The following is a 19474-nucleotide window of genomic DNA, read 5'->3' as shown; positions in this document are numbered from 1 at the left end:
AAACTGGAAAATTTGAGGAACAATATTGAATGAGCTCTTAATGACAAACACCAAGGCTGATAGATTTATTCAAAAGGGAAATCAAATTCATCAAGGCTGAGCTGACATAACAATAGCAATATCAGAAATGTGTGAAAGCAAAAGAACAGGTGAAAAATGAGCAGCTGCAAGTACAATTCTGGGCACTACAATTGTGTTACATATACACGAAGATAGCTGCAGTTTTATTGTTATTGGTTTTGATCATCATAAGGATGAAGCTTTCTCATTCAAAGACTCTTTAACAGCCTTTAGGAGAGCAGGCATCAGCTTTTGATTGGTGACGATTATGCCTTCGTGTAAATCAAGGTATCTTCCCTTTGAGAAGTCCAAAGGGTTTCCTGCAGCATCTGAGACTACACCTCCAGCTTCTGCAAAATTAGATGACAAATATCTTATGAGCAACAGAAGAAAAAAAATGCTAGCTTAACCATAAAGGTCAAGGATACTAATACTTAACCTTGAAAACTATCTCCTAATTCAAGCTTGGGAGTACAGCAAAGGTTCTCTCTTCTTGGTCAAGGGTACTAATACTATAACTTATAATTATCATGAAGTACAAGCATTTGCAAAATCAAATTTCTTATGCTCAGCTTCTACGTTAAAACCATAGATTCTCTGAGCAAGAATACTGATGAGAAATGATGACCCAAGTGAAGCAAAAGGGAGACATAAATTTAAAATGCAGAAAACATATTATGGACCTGCGACAACAAGATATCCTGCTGCATGATCCCATATCTTCTCACGATAGCCCTTATGAGGAAAACGGAGATATATTGCTCCATCTCCACGGGACAAAGCACCATACTTTGCCTGGCTGTCTATTCGAACTGGAGGTGCTTTGACACCGAGTTTCTGTTTATAGAAGAAGAACAGGGACCTCATTCACATATGCATTAAGATGGAAAATGAGAAGTCACACATATTAAGAGAAAATAACAACATAATACCCAATATAATCCCACAAAGGGGTCTGGGGAGGGTGGGTGTATGCAGACCTTACCCCTACCTTTGTGGGGTAGAGAAAATGAAAGACAAAAAAGAAAACATTGAAAGATACCCAAAAAAGAAAACATTGAAAGATACCTTTGCTATCAAGCTAGATAGGTCATGCAAAGAATGTGCTGCTTCAAAAGATTCAAAAAACGATGCCTCTTCGGGGTTGTCTAAATCAGTTACATGCACCTGAAGGCAGTAGAGCAATCTATCAGCTGATTAGAGATAAAGGATCTGAAGTTGTTAGTGAATATTACAAAATACTCAGAAAATGAACCTTTATCGGCGTAGAGCCATCAAGAGACTGCATATAAGTTCCACCACCAACTTGGGCATAAAAAAGGCAACCAACTTTTTCTTGAGACAATGGAAGATTCGGACAGGCTAAGACGCCCAAAACCACCTTCCCTTCATCTAGCAATCCCAATGCAATTGCATATTGGTCTCCCCTTAGAAACCTGCAGAAAGATTAAGACTTTCTGAGAGGACTCATAAATATGTTTTGTTTAATCAGATGCACTTTCCTGAAATCAAAACTTAACTTACGTTCTGTGTCAGCCTGTTCTGAGATAATTTACCAATTATAATCAGCTAAATTAGCCATATCAAGAAATATATAATTTAACCTAATGACTGGCTTATGTGAAGACAGTTTTGTAAAGGATGTTTCATAATATAGACTAATTTAGATAACTAACCCTCATTTGGAAATGTCGTTAATTGCTATTAAGCTGAAATAAGATTAATTCAATTCCTCTGCTTTTACTTATGTATTTTGCTATTGCCCTTATTTTCTCCCATTATTCCAGTTTTAATCTAGTATTCTGTACTTTCAACAACATCACCAAGCAAATGAAATGCATCCATAGAGAGTAGGAGCACTTGCCAAACGTGGCTATGATACATGTACTGGATCACTAGCCACTCGGACGGACAAACAATTAATGAAATCCAATGAGCTGTATCAAACTTTTGCATTAACATTTACCGACTTGAAAATAAGGATAGTCCTTTTATTTATCTCGCAAAAACTGACATGCAAAAACTTATTTTCACTCACCCTTTAGTACCATCAATAGGATCCAACACCCAATGTTGACCAGAAGGACCCCCTTCAGATCTACCACTATCAATGGCAGCAAGCACATCTTCTTCGGATAATGGAGCATTACCATATGTTCCATCACTAGCAAGTGTTTCATTGACAAGCTTCATGATACGCTGTAATGTTTCTTTACCCTCTTCTTTACGAAGGTCTCCAGAATCCTAGAGAAACTTAGATTTAGAACTCCCATCCTTTAGTTTGATGCAAACAACATACATTTTCCACTGAAATGGGGAAATAAATAATGCAGAGATAAATAACAAACAGTACAGTAGAAATGATTTAAAAGAACAGGAAAGATTTGTTAACTTTTTGGTTATTTTCTACCATCTTTTCCTTCAAAAGTAATACCTTGCCTCGAATTAGATTAGCTATGCACAAATTGCTTATTGTTGAAAATGTCTAACTTTTCAGAAAATCTTTTCAAGGTTTCATTTGAACGCTATTTTAATTAATAAACAACGAAGATAAACACAACATGGATTAAACAGCTAAGAGTTCAAACGTTACCTCCTCAGCCACTAATGAAAATGATGCAGAACCCAACTCTTTCTGCAAAACAACGCTAACCACGGCCTGTGAGCCTGATAATCAAATGTAAGTCATTTTCAAAAGGAGAGAATAAATTGCGGGCTCCGTTAACAAGATGACAAGCATAAAATGTATATTAGTTTCAGAACATCAGTTTCTTTAATGCAGAAATGTGTGTGTGTGTGTGTGTGAGAGAGAGAGAGAGAGAGAGGAGGTGGAACATATATAGAGAGAACGAAAAAATGTCATAGGAAATAGACTGGTCCCTGCATATTACACCTTTGTTCTACACAACATACCCAGTGAAATCCCACAATGTGGGGTCTGGGGAAGGCAAAGTGTACGCAGACCTTACCCCGGTCTCGGAAGATAGGGAGGCTGTTATATTACACCTTTGTTCTCTCTTTTGAAATCTTTCTATTAGCATAGAAGCATGTTATATTAATTTACCATAATCAGCCACCGTCACAGGAGATTTGTCAGACTTCGATTGAACATCTGCTTGCAACAGTGCCTTTTGGATTTTCTAAAGAAAATAGAGGAAGAGATGTCAGCTGAACTGCACAAAGAAATTGCCAAGATGAATATGCCAAAATAAATCAATCCAGTTTAAACATAATACTCCCTGTGTTTCAATTTGTTTGTTTTACTTTCCTTCCTTTTACCCCACAGGGTGGGATTATACTGGGCTTGTTGTTGTTGTTGTTGTTGATACTTTCCTTTTAAGTCTGTTTAAAACAAAATGCCTCTTTCCTAATTTGGAAACTTTGTAATCTCAAGATCCCACAATGACATGTTTCCACAAGATTCAAAATTATTTACTTGCTGAAACTTTGTGCCAAGTCAAACAAAGACAAACAAATTGAAACGGAGGGAGTACAGTACCAAAATTAGAAATAGAGATATCTTTTCGTGCATGAGTGAGCGCCACGAACAAATCCATCCCCGCCCTCCCCGAAAGAAATTACAAAAAACATGAACGTGTTTTGATAAGGTCTGATATTATGCATTTGGAGGCATAAGGTAGTAAATTGTAGAGTTAGAAAGGCTTCATGATAGGTAATGATGTGGTAGCAGTTCAAATACTAAAAGGCTATTTGGTGAATATTAAGGGTTGTTTCTTTTATGCAGATTTGGTAAAAAGAAGAGGAAGTCTACAGAAAATATAATAAACCATTTTAGGTCTATCTGCAGCATACCTTAAGGAAAAATATTTATAACTTAACGCCAATAAATTAGAAGGACTCCGCTGGAACATATTCCCTTTCCTTAAACTCTTTCAAACCAACCAGAAAAATGAGTCGCTCAAATTTCGAACCTTTCATTAGACCTGTGAAAGAATGAATCCGCCTTTTTGTAGCATATGGGAATGAATCCGCCTTTTTGTAGCATATGGACATACAAGATGCAAAATCCCCTTGTTGTAAAAGATGTTCAAGAAAAACAGAGACGAAAAAGAAACAAAAAAATCTAACGTAACAGACTCCAAATCCACTTTGTTAATTTCCAAACAGCTCCATCGACCTCAAAATAGGTCAAGTTTAGTGCTTTCCATTGCAAGCACTTCTATTGGACATTTTATAAAATTCAAAGGGTTGCTTCTTTAACGTCCTATTTTAGTCCGACGTTTACAAGGCAAATCCCAAAATCTAATGCTTGGGAAGCAGATCTTGCTGAGACGAAAAAGAAAGAGAACATATAATGTAAAAGACTCCAAATCCACTATTACAAGACAAACCCCAAAATCTAATGCCTGATGAGCGCCCCCCCCCCCCCCACCCCCTTCGCTCTCTCTCCATCCAATTCTAATACAAAGAAAGAAACTTTTAACTTTCTTGAAAATAAATTAAAAGCCTATTCACCATCCTCATTCGAATATTCATCGCCAGAACTCTTATCTCTTATATATGCAACAAATGAACTAAGATGTAAAACAAAATATTGATAATAAATCTAATAACCCAACTATACAGCATATATTTTGAGCTCCCAAATTGTCTAAAACTCCATACTTCAACTTCCATTTCAAGAATAATAAATGTGAGAACAACTCATCCCTTATAATAGATAAAGGGCATATTAATCAGAAAGAGAAAGAAACATAAGAGCTTTCTCCATTCTACAATTACAATTCACACAAACTTCAAAAACAAAAAGGGGAAGAAACACCAAATTGTCTGAAATTTCATGTTTGAACTACCACTTCAAGAATAATAAAATGTAAGAACAACTCATTCCTTTTATAGATAAAGGGGATATAATCAGAAAGGGAAAGAAAGATTGGACCTTTCTCCATTTCACAATTACAATTCACACAAATTTAAACACAAACATCAAAAACAGGCAGTAAAATGTAAGAACAACTCATCCCTTATACAGATAAAGGGGATATATTAATCAGAAAGATAGGAACTTTCTTCATTTAACAATTACAATTCAGACAAATTTAAACACAAACATAAAAAAACAAGAGCAAAGATTACTTGACAAAGGCGAGCAGCGAGAGAGGCAGCATTCTTGGCAGCAGCAAGTTCTTTATCATAAGACATTGAAGTAGTAGCTCGTAGTGTTGATTTTGATGCTTTTAAAGTGAAACAAAGAGAGAAGGAGAAATGGGGTTTTGTATTTTTTAATGGGAGGGTTCGTGTCAAGGAATTTATAGTCCCAGATGACACTGTGAAAGTAGCCATGTCTATATTCTTGGAGTTGCTGGCAAATTGGGGCTATTTGCTTAGACATGTGTGTAAATTTTATTTTATTAAAAGAAAAAAGGAAATATACAAAATTCCATTTATATTTTATTTTTAAAAAACCCTTTTCAAAGTTATATTTTCTTTTTAAAAAACTCTCAACTTTTCAAATGTTTCAAAACCTCAAGATGTGGTTTTTTTTAGCTATGGAAGAGTTGCAAATTTGAGTTTTGGAAATCTTATTATATAAATGTTATATCTTCCTTTTTTTTTTTTTTTGCAAAAAGTAGAAATAGAATATGTGTATTTTAAAACAAAGGTCGATTATACTTGTTTGATCATAGATACTCAAGTGCATTATTAGCATATGATGATTGATCATCAGTATTTTCAAATACTGAATGTCAGCATTTGAAAAGTCGATAAATTATTAGAATATTTATTTGAAGAGTAATTCAAGTGAAATAATATTTTTGCTCACAAAATTCTAATTTTTTTTTTAATCCAAATTACTTCAACTTCAACAGTGTATTGTCCAGAATTCCAGAAATGGAAATAAAAGAAAAAAGAAGCATGCGTGGGCTTGTGTAAGAAGGTTAAAGAAGCATAAATGGGCTTGCAATGGTTATAACTTAGAAGGGATTTGGGCTTCTGACTTTGAAGCGATGGGGCCTAATAGTCCCATCCAAATGGGCCTAAATATATCCAAATGGTACATTTTTTTGCGCGGAGTGCCCCTTCGTTTAAATTGATGTTTTAAATTTTCTTTTCATAATTGAAATCTTTAAAATTTGCCGTCTTGCACCGTAGGTTCCGGGTTCGAACCCACGCGCGTGATCAAATTTTTAAAAAAATTCGCAAGGCGAGTTTAAATTTATTTATGTTGGACCGCAAGATACTTTTGTTAAGGAATTCCTTCACAAAGTTATGCTGGGGGCATACGGGCAAACTTTATGCGTAATAAAAGGACTTGGCATATTTACGCCGTTAAGTACATTTATTAAGATAAGATGTCGGTGATAACTTTGGTAATTCCTCACAAAGTTATTGGTCCGGCATGTGCGAGCCTTTATTAAAAGATGAACCTACGTGGTTTACCGCATGGCAATCTTCAAACATGCAGGAATTATCAAAGTTATGAACGAAGGGCAATTTCGCATACTATATACCTTATGAGTGTATTTACAAAACATAACATTACAAACCCTATACAACACATGTATTAAAAATTATTTTTTTTATTTAAAAAATGATAATATTTTTTTACTCAAAATTTTATGTATGAAAGTTGTGCAATAATATTCGTCACGTTTTTAAAAAGCTCGAAAATTTAGTGTATAAAAACGGTATGAAATATGTATGAAATGTGTATATCTCATTCAAGGCTTTAAAAATCCGCTCAAAATTGTGTTGAAATTGTATCTCGCTCTGTTTTTAAAATTTCGCTCACATTTTTGCATACTTATGCCAAAATTAATACAACTACAACAACATTGTATACAACTTGATACAACATTCAAGACTTAAAATAATCGTCAAATTTTTGGTATAAATATGTATATCTTACTCAAGGCTTAAAAAGTCCGCTTAAATTTTATGTATGAAGAATGTAATTGTGGTATATCTCGATTAAACATTACACTCAAAATTTTATGGCTGGTGAATGATATGAAATGCGTATATCTCTTACTAAGACTTAGAATTTCATTCTACATTTTTTCATATATTTGCGAATTTTTTTTTTAAAAAATTTTCAAGGCTTAAAGTTTTCGTGGGTTGAACCCATATATACACATGTTAGTTTTTCATACACAAAAATTTGGGCAAAATTTAAACATTTCAAATATGAGGGGCAAAATTTAAAGACCACCCCAAAAGAAGGGCAATTCTGCGAATTGCCCCAAATGGTAATTTAAATCATTTTTTTGCACGGACTGTCCTTCATTTGGGATGGTCTTTAATTTTTCCACTTTAAATTAAGTGGTCTTTAAGTTTTTCCTTTTTCCTAATGAGAGTAATAGGTTCGAACATCAACTCGCTTTAAAAAAAAAAAAAATAGCAAGACACATATCAAGCAAAACTCTGTCTTGCGAATTCAAACTTTACCTTGCGATTTTTTTTTTTTTTTTAATTTTTGACTGAACGGGGTTCGAACACAAAATCAATAGATTTTTAGCAAAGGCAAAAGTTAAAGACCATCGATTTCAGGGACAAAAATTAAAAACCACCCCAGCGAAGGGCAATCTTGCAAATTGCCCAATTTAAATCGAAAATCAGATAATTTTATATAAATCTCAAGTAAAGTTTATTATATTTAAAAACATTTTGGCTGTATTAGGGAGGGAATCTAATTCCCTGATTATTTTTCTTACATTTGTAGAATTAGTTTATTTTTTAATCCAAATAAGTCATACTTTTGGGACTTAACTAGACTGTATAGTTCATAAAACAACACTTTTACTCGTAGACCAAGGAGTTATTCTTGCGTTTTGTGTCCCACATGAATATTATCAATTTCTGAGTTGAGGCCTAACATTATGCTGAAGTTCTTATTGAAAGAGTAGTTGAAAATTATAATATATAATATTTCTGATCCCATTACTAATCCCAGAGATCTTATGGCTAAAAATATATTTAAAAAATCACAACAATTCCGTAGGCATCTTTTTAATAATCTTATTCTATCCTAAATTTTTAAAAATTATTAGTTCAAATTAAGTAATTAAACATAAGCATTTTTTGCCGCTTCACTTCTTAGTTTTTAGTTATGTAAATAGAAACCATCTTTTCACCAAATGTTCATAAATTATTGTACTAGTTTGATCTGTTTTAGTAACCTTTTTTTGTCTAATTTATATTATAAGGTTTAAGTGAAACTTTTTAAGTGGCGGACAAGATTGTATTCAGAACACGCAAAATTTCTCTAAATGTTAAATATTCATATTTTTAGTTCTTTTATACTTGACTTTTGGCCCTTATTGTCTATGGTTCTTATTTCCCCCTTCTTTATATGTGTTGTCGACCGATGATACGGTGCATCAATATAATATAATTGCCTATACATAGGTGAAAAAATTAAACTGGGTAGAAGGCGCAAGTAGCACGCATACACTGAGGATAAAATACAATAAGGTCGCTTGAGATGATTTAGACATGTCATGCATCGTCCTATATAAGCACCGATCCGTAGATGTGAAACTATGATAAGTGAAGATGTTAAATGGGACGGAATAGACCTAAAACCGTATGGAATGAAGTTGTCTCGAAATACCTACAAATTCTTGATATCAATGCAGACTTAGCCAAAGATAGGACACAACAGAAGAAAATGATATTATTTGTATGGTGATGATATGAAATGAGCTTAAATGCAGAAGTAGAAATTCATATAGTCAATCTAACTCGTTTGGACTGATGCATAGTTATTTTTTAACAAATAAGTGTATAATAAATCACATCAACTTAATGCAAATATACTATGTCCAAATCTGGAATCTGTATATGTGATTAGAGCTTATGTACTTAATAATAATTATAAGAAAACGAGAGACTGAGAGATGAGATCATAGTCCACTGCTGACCCATTAATAGAATCATGTACTCACTTTTAAAGTGTGCAAATAAAAATAAAAAAAAAATAAAAAAAAATAAAGTGGACAATATTAGCTGGAGCTGTTAAACTTTGACTAGGAAAAAAACAAATGCTTTGTTTGGCCAGTCAAAAATGTACTCAAATAGGCCAGTTGCTTATATAAGTATAACGTTGTTACTTCTTTTTATTCCTACTTACGGATTCATCCAATTTTTATTTTGGTACATGAACGTCAAAGTTAAAATCTTGTACGTGTTTGCATTCGTTATAGCTTTAATTGAGTTCTTTTATACCCAACTTGTAAGAAGAGAATCACAGTTGGACCAAAGTAATCTAGAACATCAATAGGAAGAGAAAGAAAAGTAAAAGAAAGTGTGAAAGCATGAATAATATTATTCTTTTTTATTAAAAACTTGAGTATCTAAGTAGTTGAATTCCAAAGAGCACATGTAAATGATTTGCTATAACAGAATTGAGACAGTTTTTGGGAGAAGTTAAATAAAGTTAAACATAAGCTTCTTATTTTTTAGAAAATTTATGTTGTGGAACTCTTCATAGATGCAAGTTAGATCCTTGAGAAGATGTATTTTTGAAGAATCCGACATCATTTGTGGAGAGTTGGAGTAACATAGCTGAATATTACTTATCACTAAGTGTCAAAACTAAATTTATTTAAGCAATGTAATAATTCTACAAAGTGTTGGTTATGCGAATAAAGTTCTACATTAATAGTTGAAAAGAAAAGAAAGATACATATAACAACAACAACAACATATTTCCCACGCAAAGGAAGGAATAGAATATCTAGAACAACCCCTACCTTAGGTGGGGAAGAGGCATTCCTAAGACCCACAAAGAAAAGGCATAGAAAGGTTAGATAATAACAATTCAAAGCGTTATGAAAATGAAAACAACGAAAGTGAATAAGACATGATAAACCATTCTCGAATATTTTAAATCAAGGGACAGAAACTAAAGATCAATGCAAACTTTCGCGGAAAAGGATAAACGCGACTACTCACTAGCCTTCTATCCTGGATCCGAGTCCTCCACGCCTCCTATCTAAGGTTATGTCCTAGTGCTGAGATGCGCGGTGTCCCGTCTAATCACCTCTCTCCAATACTCTCTTCGCCTACCTACCTCTACCTCCGAAACCGTCCATAGCTAATCTCGCACCTCCGATTAGGGCATTTGCGTCTCTCCGCATCACACGCCCAATCTCGCCTCGCCTAAAGATCTCACCTCTATCGAGGGCTTACTCCTACTTTATCTCGTATAACTTCATTCCTAATCCTATCGCTCCTAATGTTCTCACACATCCATATCATTCTCATTTCCGCCACTTTCATCTTCCGAACGTGAGACTTCTTTGACGCCAACACTCCACCCCTACAAAGAAAGACGATAAGATATACGAATATTATAAATTGTGTGGGACCTTCCGGAGAAAACTGTGTCGGCCCTTTTACTAGGAAGTGCTTCACTTTAAAGTTTTAATGGACTTATGCGGTGCAAATTTGAATTAATCAAATCGAGTTTTAGATACCAAATACTTAAATAATAAGTATGCAAACAAAGATATGGCTTTTGTTTGTTCTTTTTTCAAAAAAGCATACTAATAGTGTTTTTTTTGGTGATAAAGTAGGTGTCACATCTTTCTAATTCAAACAAGTATAATTTTGGGGATTCAAAGTTCAAAGACATGAACTTTTGATGAGTGTATTTTAAGTGGGTCAGTTTGACTGTAGTGATAATCTATTGCCAAAACAAGACAAAAAGTGGTCCCACTCACTCTCTTACTAAAATTATTCTATCTCATTAGTTGCAATCTACCAATCTTTTTTGCTTTTACTTAGATAAGGCCTACTCCTCCTTTTGCCCAACTCGTCTGTTTGTATCTCTTTGTTCTTGTCTCATTTTTCAATCTTCCCACTAAGATTTGGCCTACTACTTCCCTCATTTCACGTGCTTTGTTCCTCTTCAAACTCACAATCTTTGGCCTACTCTTCCACAATTTTTTCTACTTTCTTGAATCTATAGATAGACAGAACATTTTGTAGTTTATAAGGATTCTTATAATCTTACATAGTCAAGTAAAGTTCTAATCTTTCTTGGCTTATCCATTCAAATGTCTCTCAGACAGTTCATTTTGTTATTCTTAAAAACTCAATGTTCCAACTCTATTGTCATTTCTACACACCCCCTTTGGACTTAAACCAAAAATCCCACTTGAAAGTTTTCATTTTTACTTGAATCTTTCAAGTATATAATTGATTCTTGGAATTTTTTATCCAATGGAGGAGCCTGATATGGGAATTCCTCCCTTGTTTAGGTGTCCAATAAGTCTAGATTTATTTAAAGATCCAGTCACTTTATGCACAGGCCAAACATTTGATAGATCCAGCATTGAAAAATGGCTTTCTTCTGGTAATTCAACTTGTCCTGTCACAATGCAGAAGCTTCATGATTTTTCTATTGTACCAAACACGACTCTTCGCCATTTGATCGATCAATGGCTTCAAATAAACTGCAGCCATGGTTATGATCTTGATTACTTTCAAACAGTTGATGATTCATTTGTTATTCTCAAGCATAATCTTCAGTCAAAGGAATCTACATTTGAGACAAAAGTTGAAGCACTAGAGGAAGTTCTTGCTTTATCAGAAAATTTGCCTTTCGAAAACTGTCCCTTGATTCAGCTCGATTTCTTCCAAATGATTCTTGAGTTAGCCTTGGAAAATGCAGTTGAAAGTTCAAATTTTGAAGATAATGATAATCTAGTGTTTGTGGAGAAAGCACTAAGTTGTGGACTGAAATTGTTACCATTTAGTGACTTGGGAACTCTCAACATGCTCAAAGAAGATGAATCCAAGTTTACAAACTTCTTGATTTTGTTCAAGAAAGGTACCTTTTTCATCAAGAAAAGCTTGTGTCATTTCATAGTGACAATTTCATCATCATTGCAGTTAAAAGAACTTTTCTCCATGCTGGGTAAATCCAAAATTCTGATTCAAGAACTTGTTCATTTTATTGAGAACAAACTAGATGGTTCTGAAGAATCAATCAGAGCTCTTTATGCATTATCTTCTCTCGAACAGAATCGTGAAGTTATAGTGAAGGAAAATGCAGTTAAGGCACTCATAACATACATTATGAATACTCCAAAGTGCCAATTATATAGAAGCTTTTTAGCACCAATAATGGCAATGAAAACAATTGAGACATTGTTAGTTGTGCAAAGTGCAAAAGAGGAAGTTTTGAACCACCCAAATGGTGTTAGTGAAATTGTGAAGATGGTATTTAGAGTTTCATCAGATAATGAAGCAAGTGAAAGTGCAGTGAATTGTTTAATCATTTTGTGTCAAGATTTAATGGATGCTAGGGAAGAAGCTATTTGTTGTGGGGTTTTGACTAAATTGTTGTTACTCCTACAAAGCCAGTGTACTGAAAGGACCAAAAATAAGGCAAGAACGTTGCTCAAATTGTTGAGATCCATGTGCACTGGGGACCAAAAACAAGCCTTCTAGATTCATATATCATTACATGATTTTACAGTTGATGTGCTCATTGTCTTTGGCTGTCTTTGCTATTAAAATTGTATCTAAAATCATATAAAGAGTTTTCCTACAACGACAATAAATATACTCAGCCTAAACAACAAATTGAAGTCAATATATAAATCTTTCTTGACCATATTTCTCCTATTAAATCCGTCTTAGGCCAAAAAAATCGCTAAAAAGAAAAAAAGAGGCATGGTTTAAAAAATGAGCTTTGCAGTTTGGACTAGTAGACAATTCAAGATTAACTTATTTGAAAAGCCACCTTTTTAGGAATAAAAGGTGCAAGATTTTAATGAACTTTTTAATATTCTCTCATAATATCAAGGTGCAAAAAGTAGTTCTCTTATCACCTTTAAGACAAACCAAAATTTTGTCCACACAAGATAAACAGTTCACATATGTGCTGTTAGGACAAATTTTTCATATGTTAAGGAAGGTACATTGTGTATAGAGTTAGAATTACTTAAATGTACATAATGGTATGTTTTATCAATGTATTTGTAAGAAAAATCCGTTTTTTCGTTTCATTGTTTCATTGAAATGTATGTGCATTAGTACTTATTATAATGGAGATGTTCTGACTAAAATAGAACCAGATTCAAAAAATAAGTCAAATTTAATATTTCCAAGACTTTTATTAGTGAAACTACTTCAAGTTTTGAAAAATCAACTTATTAGGTACTGCTTATCTAGAATCAATATTATAGGAAAGTTAAATTCCAACCAAACAAAACCGAAAGGAAAACAAACTGCATTTTCTAGAAGGATTCATCCTTCTAGAAAAAATAATTCTCATGTTTTTGTCAAAATTGAAAAGAATGTTGTATTAATTGATATAGCTTTGCTACTTTGAGCTTTCCTCAGTCAAATATTTCAACAATGGATAAGTTAATGGGAAACGTGATGTGAGTGCTAAGAATTTGTTATTTCTACTTAAATTTATTATTAGTATAAAATAAAAGTGGGGCAATGCTATCTATGGTGTTGATTCTTTGTTTATCAAAACGAAGATGTCACTTCTCTTTGATCATCATCATGAAATAAACAAAAACAAATCTGATGTCATAATGAAAGACCAAGAGTTAGAATGCATTTGAGGGAAAAAAAAAAGTCTAAATGTGTGGCCAGCAATATGATTGAGGAAATTTCACAAATGGTGACTCAAATTTTACTTTATTGAATTATAATCACCAAATATTTAAAAATTTGTAACAAAAAAAATTGCTTAATTTTTGTCCAAATATCATAGAAAACATATTTTTTTCTTCCTTCCAAGTAACTTTGCCTGATATTTAATTAAGTTGGTTGGACTTTTTGTTATAAAATATAATTTAAAACGATTTTCATGATATTTAGATAAAATTAAGAGGACTTTTTCCTTACACAAGTAGTTTAATAGTTTTGGGTCCAGTAAAATTAGAGTAAAATAATCTTCCATGAAATTGAGCCTGAACTATTACAAGCACGTCGAAAAAGAAAATAGAAAGGAAAATTATAGAGGTAATAACATTTTTGGTCCCCGATATTAATAAATTATAATTTTAATTCTTATGATCTTTGAAGAAACATATTTAATCTTTAATTAATCGAAATGTGTATTTTTAGTCACTTTATACAGGAAATATGTTATATTTGAACAATTCTTAGGATTATATTATTTTCAAATATAGAGTAACAGTACCAGCTTCACGTATCACATAGGCAACTGAGCGGTAAAACAATTGGTAATTATTGTAACTTTGTGAATATACGTAAGAAAATAGATCAAAATTACACTTTCAATTAATTGAAGATCAATAATTGAGGGAGCAAGAGTAATATATTAACCAAAATTACATAGCCTTGGGTTCTAATTCGGGTCAATGAAGGAGCATTTGATGGATAAGTTGTGGGTCGGACCCCAATGCACGATCCGACCCGTCTGATGAGGTGGGGGTAAATTACGCTCTATATCTACTGGGAGAAAATATTTACGCCACATACCCCTAATTTTTAGTTTGTTACCCGAGTTAGCCAATATATGTGTATAAACACCTTTTATACAAGGTTGATACATCGCGTATAATGCTTTTCCCCAGATAGAATGTTGTATAATATTGTATATTGGGCTACGTAGCGTAATATTTTATGTTGGGCTGTATATTTTTTAAATTTCCGGTCTTATTTATCTAATATACATGGCAGTGTAAAGTTTTTTTAAAAGTATATTGATTAAACAGTTACCTGATAATGAACTTTTAACTGAGTAACTAGTGCAAACATCTGATTATGTTAGTAATATTTTTTTTTTTAATTGTCAGTGTTAAATACAGTAGTAGCTTTGTTTTTGGTAATGCTTTTGTTTGTGGAATTTGATTGTTTGTAGGTTTAATTAGAAACTATAATGTTGGTCTGAGTAACGTATGTCTTGATGGATCGATTAGAATTTATAGATTTATGCTTTACTAGAATGAGCACTTTCCCAAATTTGGAATCCAACTCTTACGTTGGGTTTGAAATTTTATAACCAAACATTGATTTTGAAACAAAGTGAAAAATTATTCCGGAAAAAAAACGAATCATTCTCATGGCCAAACGGGTGCGAAGTTTGCATACTTAGAAACTATATAAGAAGTAATGTGAAGCTTTGTAGTTATGAATCAGAATTTTGATAATTCCCTTAGCATGTATGGTCTAGATTTATTAGAGATAATGTAGAGTACATGCTTTGTTCCCAAAATTCATTATGTGGTTAAATCTTCAATATATAAGGATTAGATTGTTTAGTTTTTATTTTTGGGTTGAAGTTTTTTGAAAATAAAACTTTAACTTTTGGAGAAACAGTATATGTCGTAATATTACAAACCAAACTTAAAAAACTGTTAGTATATGTCGGTGTAGTCTTCGTAGTACAAGGAATTTCTTTTCACTAGCATGTAAAATGGGATAGGGAGAAAGTAACTTGTTGGTCATTTGGAGTTGTTTCGGGTACAACACTAAGAATTCGATGAAGAAATAAGGGTGTGAAGTGGTAGTATCCTTCCCAACTATGATGGATTATCAAAGTTTGGTGTTATTGGAGCAGGTAATGGAGCTAGGTGCAAGGAGGTCTTATTTGAAGGATTCAGAGAAGACACAAATGTACAAGAAGCATAAGGATAACCCAGAGTTATATACAGTTGAGCGCTTAGCAGGATCATGAGGCAGAGGGTTCATGCAATTCTATGGCTGAAGGAACTTGAGGAAGTGGAAGAGAAGAAGCTTGGACGTCCATTGGATGACTCTGTAGAGCTCTTGCTTAATACATGCCCAGAGTAAGTCAATTAAATTCTGAAGTCTTTTCCTTCAAAATCCTTTGAGATTTTGTTGTTACTTATAACTTTTGTCCATGTTTGATGTTAGTATTTTTTTTTTTTGGTTCTTTGATTAAGTAAGGGATTTTATTAATGGTACCAGGGTACCACAAAAGATCAAAACATGATCATAGCAACAGTCACAGCCTCACAGCCCCCAAAAAATCCAAAAGAAATGCTGGATTTTACAGTGTATTGCTCCTACATCAAGAGTATATGTTTTGTATGCATTCATACTTTACAAAAGAAGTATGTAATTTTTCCCCTTTGAAAAATCGATTGTTTCTTTTCCTCAAATAGTCCACATGATGTAAAGTGGGATTGTCTTCCAAGTTGGCTTTAGTCTTCCATCAATTTTCTGTCCACGCCGAAAGATTGAGTAGGCGTTACACGTATTGAGGTGTTACCCGGAAAAGAGTCCAAATCTTCCACGTAAAGTTGCAATGCAAAAGAGATTTTTATTGGTTTTACGGTAGTCTTCACATAGAAAGCATCCGTTGAAGAGATAGAAGCCTCTCTTCTATAATACATCTAGAGTTAAGCATGTTTCTTTATCCAAAGTGGGCTTTCTGGGAGATTGTACATCAGTACATTGGCTTTCTTTGGGGATGCTTTTGTTCTCCATCATATTTTCCATTGGCATTCGACCTCATTCCCAATCATTAAAGTTGTCATTTGTTTTTAAATTTGCTTTTATCAAAATAAAACAATCTTACGTGTATCTTATCTTTAACTATGTTAAAACCGTGAATTCTTCTTTCAAAAACCCTATGTCCAAGCATTATCTATGAGATATACAAAATACCCCTAATTGTTGACCCATCTACACTTGTAAATTGATCTTATTGTCATCAGTGGATGTGGTACGCTTACATAGATAAATTTAAATTGCCTATTTTCGCTACGTATTATTGATAATTTTAATATTACTGACTCAATCCCAATCATTAAAGTTTCTCCTTAAGTGTAGTTGTCATTCTGAGTTTATAAAACAATCTGCAATAAGTATATGGGCAAACTTTTGCCCTTTCCTTAATGAAATTTATTACTTTATCAAAAATAAAACAATCTGCAATAAGTGCATCTTATCCAGAACTATGTTGTATAAATCAGGGAATTCTTCTTTCAAAAACCCTATGTCCAGCCATCTATCTAACCAAAATTTGATATTCTTCCCATTTCCCACGTTCAGTTTAATATTCTCCTTAAACTCATCCCAGTATTTGCACGTGTTCTTTCACATAGCCACGTGGCTAGGACTCAAAACAGGTTTAGTACTTTATGGTGATGATTTCGTTCCACAATGCTTCATAACTATTACCCAATTTCCAAAGCCACTTGCCTAGGAGGCTTTTATTGTGCAGTTTGAGGGTTTTAACTCCCATACACCTCCCTTTTTACATAAAAGATAGGTGCCATCAACATATAAAATGTGAGAAGGGGCCACCTTCCTGCCATCATTTCCTCCAATGCAAGATCCCTTAAATCCATCCAATTATCTTCAGCTGTTTTAAACATTAGATTCAAAGCCTCCTTCACCATCACAGACAGATAAGCAGATAGAGGATCTCCTCGCCTTAATCCCCTTTATGATTTGAATTTTGAAATACCTTGTAGTTCCAACTATTTTTTTTTTTTGTGATAACCGTGGTGTCCTGCTCTTGCGCACCTTGACTAGTTCCACAGGATACCTGCCACCTCCCACCAAAGAACAGGTACTGGGTAACTTTGCCCACCAAGACTAGAACAGATGGGAAGAAATCACCTAGTGTTTTGTCTCTGCTGGGAACTGAACCTAGGCCTCATTTTGCTCAACCCACTTTATTGACCACTAGGCCACATCCTTGGGTGCTCTTTTGGCTCCAATTTATGATGATAAAGAATCTGGTAGAAGAAATTCAAGTCGATCCATTTTATCTACTTATCCCGAACCCCATCTGCCTCAAAATGTCCAATTGAAAAGGCCAATTGACATGGTCGAAGGCCTTCTCTAGGTCTAATTTACATATCATTCCAGGCTTCTCTTTTCTCTAATATTCATCCAAGCATTCATTTGCAAATAAGGCAGCATCTACAATTTGCCGCCTTTAATGAATGCATGTTCAACGACATATCCAATGTAATTCTACAGGTGGGGTCTGCAGAGGATGGAGTGTACGCAGTCCTTGCCCCTACCTCGTAGAGATAGAGAGGTTTTCGATAGACCTTCGGCTTATGTAAAACATTTCAAAGCAGTTTGAAAAAGAAAATACAAAAATGAAAGTAGTAACAACAACAAAATAGTGCGAAATGGAAAGCAGTACATAACATTTAGAAGAAAGAACGGTAACAACAACGAAATAATGCAATAACCGAAGCACAAGAAACATAGGTGGTAATAGAAATTGAAGAACAAGAAACTATAAGAATAATGTTAATACTGGTAAGAAATTAGGTGCAAGTACAACCACCAAGCTAGTCTCCGCCGTCCCAAATTACTAGTGACGAACCTGCAACCTCCAAACCAAACCCTGCCTATGCTCTTTGGATTCAACAAGATCAATTGATCTTCAATCTCCTTATTTTGTCCCTATCTGAAGAAACACTATCAACAGCCATTGGATCGAATGCTTCGAAAGAAGTTTGGGATGCCCTCGTAGCTTCTCTATCGTCTCCTGTTAACTCCCGAATTCTAAATCTCATATGCAGTTTCGAAACTTAAAGCAAGACAATCGTACAGTCACTCAAACCTCAATACTTACATAATGCAAACCTCATCTCGGATGAAATGGACGCTGGTGGACGCCCTCTATGCCTTCGGATCAAAATATTTTTATTTTTTAGTTTAAAGATATTGTCACCACCCTTTCAGCCCGACTTGAGCCAGTCACCTTTTTTGAACTTCACAGTCTCCTTTTAATCCATGAATCAATGGATCCTCTGTCTCCACGCTCTCACTTTCTTCCCCGCCACAATCTGATTCCCACAGTCACCTTTAACTAATATAACCAGACCTCTCTATAACAAAGATCCGCATATAATAACATCTCTCTATAGCAACTAAGTTTTTTCGAAACCGATTTTTTATGTTATATTTTACTTCTCTATAACAACATTTTACCTATAACAGCAACGATCAACTTTATAACCGTACACTCTTTGTAAAATTACTCCCCATATCACAGCTATCTTCTTTTTTTGGTAATATAATAATTAACCATCTTTATAAAATAGAATATTTATGATACCAATAATAAATGTAGAGACTTTGACCAAATATTAAATTTGATACTTTAATATACTATATTTATGACAAAATATTACATATGAATACATCTTTGTAATCTAAAAATATCATTGTTTTCTATTTTTATTTATAAATAATGTTCAAAAAGGAAAACAATGTGAATAGGGAGTATGAATCGTATTCTTTAGAGCAAGCAAAGAGACAAATCTTTGATTCCTAATCCTTTTAAAACGAAACCTATGAAACCAGCTACAATTATAAATTGCTTTCATCATTCTTGAAATATTTAATTTTTAAGTAGATCTAAAATGTGTGACTTAGAGCTTAAAACTTTATACATTCAATTATGAATTTATTGAAATTCTATTATCTTTCTTTAATGTCTAAGTAGTGAAGTATG

The 19474-nt window shown here is 33.6% G+C and overlaps 2 protein-coding genes across 2 annotated transcripts; one reads left to right on the top strand and one right to left on the bottom strand.

Annotated features, from left to right (window-relative positions):
- Positions 1-25: 25 nt before the first annotated feature.
- LOC132067976 (SAL1 phosphatase-like) lies at positions 26-5402 on the bottom strand. The gene is made up of 8 exons (XM_059461414.1): positions 5158-5402; positions 3125-3200; positions 2654-2727; positions 2099-2304; positions 1316-1496; positions 1129-1227; positions 744-897; positions 26-410 (listed from the first exon to the last, which is right to left on the bottom strand). The coding sequence occupies exons 1-8, from the start codon at positions 5362-5364 to the stop codon at positions 247-249; spliced, it is 1161 nt and encodes a 386-aa protein (XP_059317397.1). The 5' UTR covers positions 5365-5402; the 3' UTR covers positions 26-246.
- A 5605-nt stretch (positions 5403-11007) lies between these two features.
- LOC132067973 (U-box domain-containing protein 25-like) lies at positions 11008-12593 on the top strand. Its single transcript, XM_059461410.1, has one exon. It carries the CDS (start codon positions 11251-11253, stop codon positions 12481-12483), a length of 1233 nt encoding a protein of 410 aa, XP_059317393.1. The 5' UTR covers positions 11008-11250; the 3' UTR covers positions 12484-12593.
- Positions 12594-19474: the final 6881 nt, after the last annotated feature.

Source organism: Lycium ferocissimum, chromosome 8 (genome assembly GCF_029784015.1).
Source record: "Lycium ferocissimum isolate CSIRO_LF1 chromosome 8, AGI_CSIRO_Lferr_CH_V1, whole genome shotgun sequence".
Lineage (NCBI taxonomy): Eukaryota > Viridiplantae > Streptophyta > Magnoliopsida > Solanales > Solanaceae > Lycium > Lycium ferocissimum.
The sequence above is the reverse complement of the archived record's forward strand: the minus strand, read 5'-3'. Positions and strand labels throughout refer to the sequence as shown.